The 3,646-nt window shown below is 25.0% G+C and overlaps 1 protein-coding gene and 1 non-coding gene across 2 annotated transcripts in view; one reads left to right on the top strand and one right to left on the bottom strand.

The window, feature by feature from the left end:
- Nucleotides 1-1,182: 1,182 nt before the first annotated feature.
- TRNAE-UUC (transfer RNA glutamic acid (anticodon UUC)) lies at nt 1,183-1,254 on the top strand. Its single transcript has one exon. It is a non-coding gene; the product is annotated as a tRNA-Glu (tRNA).
- Nucleotides 1,255-1,275: 21 nt separating this feature from the next.
- LOC141389875 (solute carrier family 25 member 48) overlaps nt 1,276-3,646 on the bottom strand; it is a 21,632-nt gene continuing 19,261 nt past the window's right edge. Inside the window, 3 exon segments of the mRNA XM_073962065.1 lie at nt 1,276-1,555; nt 1,618-1,885; nt 1,950-2,064. Coding sequence (XP_073818166.1) covers nt 1,400-1,555; nt 1,618-1,885; nt 1,950-2,064 — 539 coding nt within the window. The 3' untranslated portion in view covers nt 1,276-1,399.

The raw sequence follows: 3,646 nt of genomic DNA on the forward strand, positions 1-3,646 counted from the left end.
GGGGGTACCCGAAGGAGGTGACCGATACCTGAAGGAGTGCTCCGATATGGCCCATCTTCGAACTTGAACTAAGTTTGGACAAAATATTACGATACCCAAAAATTGGTTCGAATCAGTTGATCCGTTCGAGAGTTATCGTGCGCACCAACCAGCCAGACAAACGGACGGACATTGCTAAAGCGACTCCAAATTGTCTGAAACGGATTTCGGTCAAACGTACTTGGGGTCTAAAACCATTATTTCGATGAGGCACATTTTGACCGTATGAAAGTGTATATACCATCGTTAGCATAAATGCTGAGGGTATAAAAATATATCAAAAATGTTCTTCAATCGGGCGCCACACAGTGTGCACCTACGTTGGTGGAGAACTTTCATGACCACTGAGAACCTCAAATGTCAAATTAAGCTAGTTCGGTTAAAATCCCGAAGATCGGGAGGTATCATTATAGGGGGTATCATGGACCTATGTTGACAATTTTTGGTGGACATGTTTTGTGACCACTGGGAACCTGAAACGTTAAATTACGGGTACTTCTATCAAAACAAAAGGTGGCTGAAATCCTGAAAATACCGAAAATCGGGAGATACAATTAAGCTATAGCAACGATACTAAAGCTGCCTATAAAATAACAAAATGAATAGCTGCCAAACATGATCTACATGACCAACCACTCCAATCAATGGATGAAACTCTCCTAAAATTAATAGACAAATTTCTAGCTGGCCCACGCACTTCATTGAAAGACTAGAATAGAATCCGCAATATCCTTCAAACTCCCAAAAATACCTCATGACGAAAATCTTAAATTGAAGATTTTTAGTTGAAATTATCAGCGAGTAAATTGGTTATTTTCCAAATATATTTCTGTGATTAAAGATGCTTTCCTTTCGAAGCAATGGCACCTGTAACGACATCTGTATTTCAGATACCGAAAGCTCTCGAAGGAGCCAAATATATTTCTGTGATTAAAGATGCTTTCCTTTCGAAGCAATGGCACCTGTAACGACATCTGTATTTCAGATACCGAAAGCTCTCGAAGGAGCTTTACATCAAATATTTAAAATGCGGTAAGACCTTGAAAGCTTTAGCACAAAAGCTTTAAGTATCTTTATTGAAAGCTATATAAACCCCGAAAGCTTTCCCACTCTTTAATCAACCAAGAAACACTCTCCATAACATCCCATATGGTCTAGTGGCTAGGATATCTGGCTTTCACCCAGAAGGCCCGGGTTCGATTCCCGGTATGGGAAACTTTTTGTGCATAAAAACAATTTTCAAACACAAAATAAATAATTTTTATTTTTTACATTTTAAATTACAAAATAAAAAGAAAATATTAAAAACAAAAAACAACTGAAAATTTAAACATAAAAAGATTATTTTTTTCTACTTCCACTAATAATATTTTGGACTTGATTTTATTTGAACTTGGAAATATTCATGACACCACTCCAAAGCGTATTCATAGCCCAAAAATGTGGCTGCATTAAATGGTATGGCCCTTACGACCAACATCCAACTACCACGGAATAAACTACGCCAACCATAACGCTGTAAAAAATAATCTTCATTAAATGCTTCTCCAAGATATCTAAAAACCTTCTCTCTCCTACCTTAAAATTCTTATTCAAACAATGCCATATGGAACGATATTGTCTATTTTCCTCAGCCTGCATAATGGTTTTGACCACATCGAAAGGTATAACACATACCCAGGATAGAATACCAGCCCATGCTCCAGCCAATGTCGTTACCACAAAATCTACCTGTGTATCATCTTCGGAACGTCGCTTTCGCCTCTCCTGTACAAAGTCTGTTTGATCCAAATAGTTGGTGGTATAACGATAGCCCAGCATATAGATACCATAGGGGAAAACATCTCTGCAAAGGAAATTTTGTACTGAAATATTAGGGAAGGAGATTGTTGTAATTGGGAAAAACTTACCGACACATCATTGGCACCAGTCCACGAAATAGCCCTGAAAATCCATCAGCCTTAAGAATTTTCTTGAACATCCAAAAGGATGTCATCCTTTGTCCATAAATATATTTGTTGTAATCTGAAAAAGGGAGAAATAGAAAACCAAAAATATAATAGAACACTTATACGAGTACGAATCATTCTATCTGTAGAAACACTTTACAGGATCTTCAATACATAGACGACCGTTTTTAGGGGCTACGATTTATAGAAGTCTTCTTTTTTGCTGGTTCCTATCCATTATAAGTCATATAGGGCTTCTATTCATAGAAGTTCATTTTAGGGACGTCTATCCATAGATAGAATAGGATCCGTGAAAGAGACTTCTATGGATAGAAGTCCCTGAAAGGAACGTCTATGGTTTATTTTATTTTATTTTATTTTATTTTATTTTATTTTATTTTATTTTATTTTATTTTATTTTATTTTATTTTATTTTATTTTATTTTATTTTATTTTATTTTATTTTATTTTATTTTATTTTATTTTATTTTATTTTATTTTATTTTATTTTATTTTATTTTATTTTATTTTATTTTATTTTATTTTATTTTATTTTATTTTATTTTATTTTATTTTATTTTATTTTATTTTATTTTATTTTATTTTATTTTATTTTATTTTATTTTATTTTATTTTATTTTATTTTATTTTATTTTATTTTATTTTATTTTATTTTATTTTATTTTATTTTATTTTATTTTATTTTATTTTATTTTATTTTATTTTATTTTATTTTATTTTATTTTATTTTATTTTATTTTATTTTATTTTATTTTATTTTATTTTATTTTATTTTATTTTATTTTATTTTATTTTATTTTATTTTATTTTATTTTATTTTATTTTATTTTATTTTATTTTATTTTATTTTATTTTATTTTATTTTATTTTATTTTATTTTATTTTATTTTATTTTATTTTATTTTATTTTATTTTATTTTATTTTATTTTATTTTATTTTATTTTATTTTATTTTATTTTATTTTATTTTATTTTATTTTATTTTATTTTATTTTATTTTATTTTATTTTATTTTATTTTATTTTATTTTATTTTATTTGATTTGATTTTATTTTATTTTATTTTATTTTATATTTTTATTTTATTTTATTTATAACTTATTTATTTACTTATTTTATTTATTTATTTATTTTTTTTTATTTATTCCTTATCTATGGAAGCCCTTTTAGGGGGTTCTGTTTAAGGGCTTTTTTTTCCATAGAAATCCTTTTAAAATCTCCTATCTTTTATTTTATTTTTTTTTATTTTATTATATTCTATTTTATTTTATTTTATTTTATTTTATTTTATTTTATTTTATTTTATTTTATTTTATTTTATTTTATTTTATTTTATTTTATTTTATTTTATTTTATTTTACTTTATTTTATTTTAATTTATTTTATTTTATTTTATTTTATTTTATTTTATTTTATTTTATTTTATTTTATTTTATTTTATTTTATTTTATTTTATTTTATTTTATTTTATTTTATTTTATTTTATTTTATTTTATTTTATTTTATTTTATTTTATTTTATTTTATTTTATTTTATTTTATTTTATTTTATTTTATTTTATTTTATTTTATTTTATTTTATTTTATTTTATTTTATTTTATTTTATTTTATTTTATTTTATTTTATTTTATTTTATTT

This window comes from Musca autumnalis, unplaced genomic scaffold (genome assembly GCF_047663935.1).
Source record: "Musca autumnalis isolate F117 unplaced genomic scaffold, ASM4766393v1 scaffold_1, whole genome shotgun sequence".
NCBI lineage: Eukaryota > Metazoa > Arthropoda > Insecta > Diptera > Muscidae > Musca > Musca autumnalis.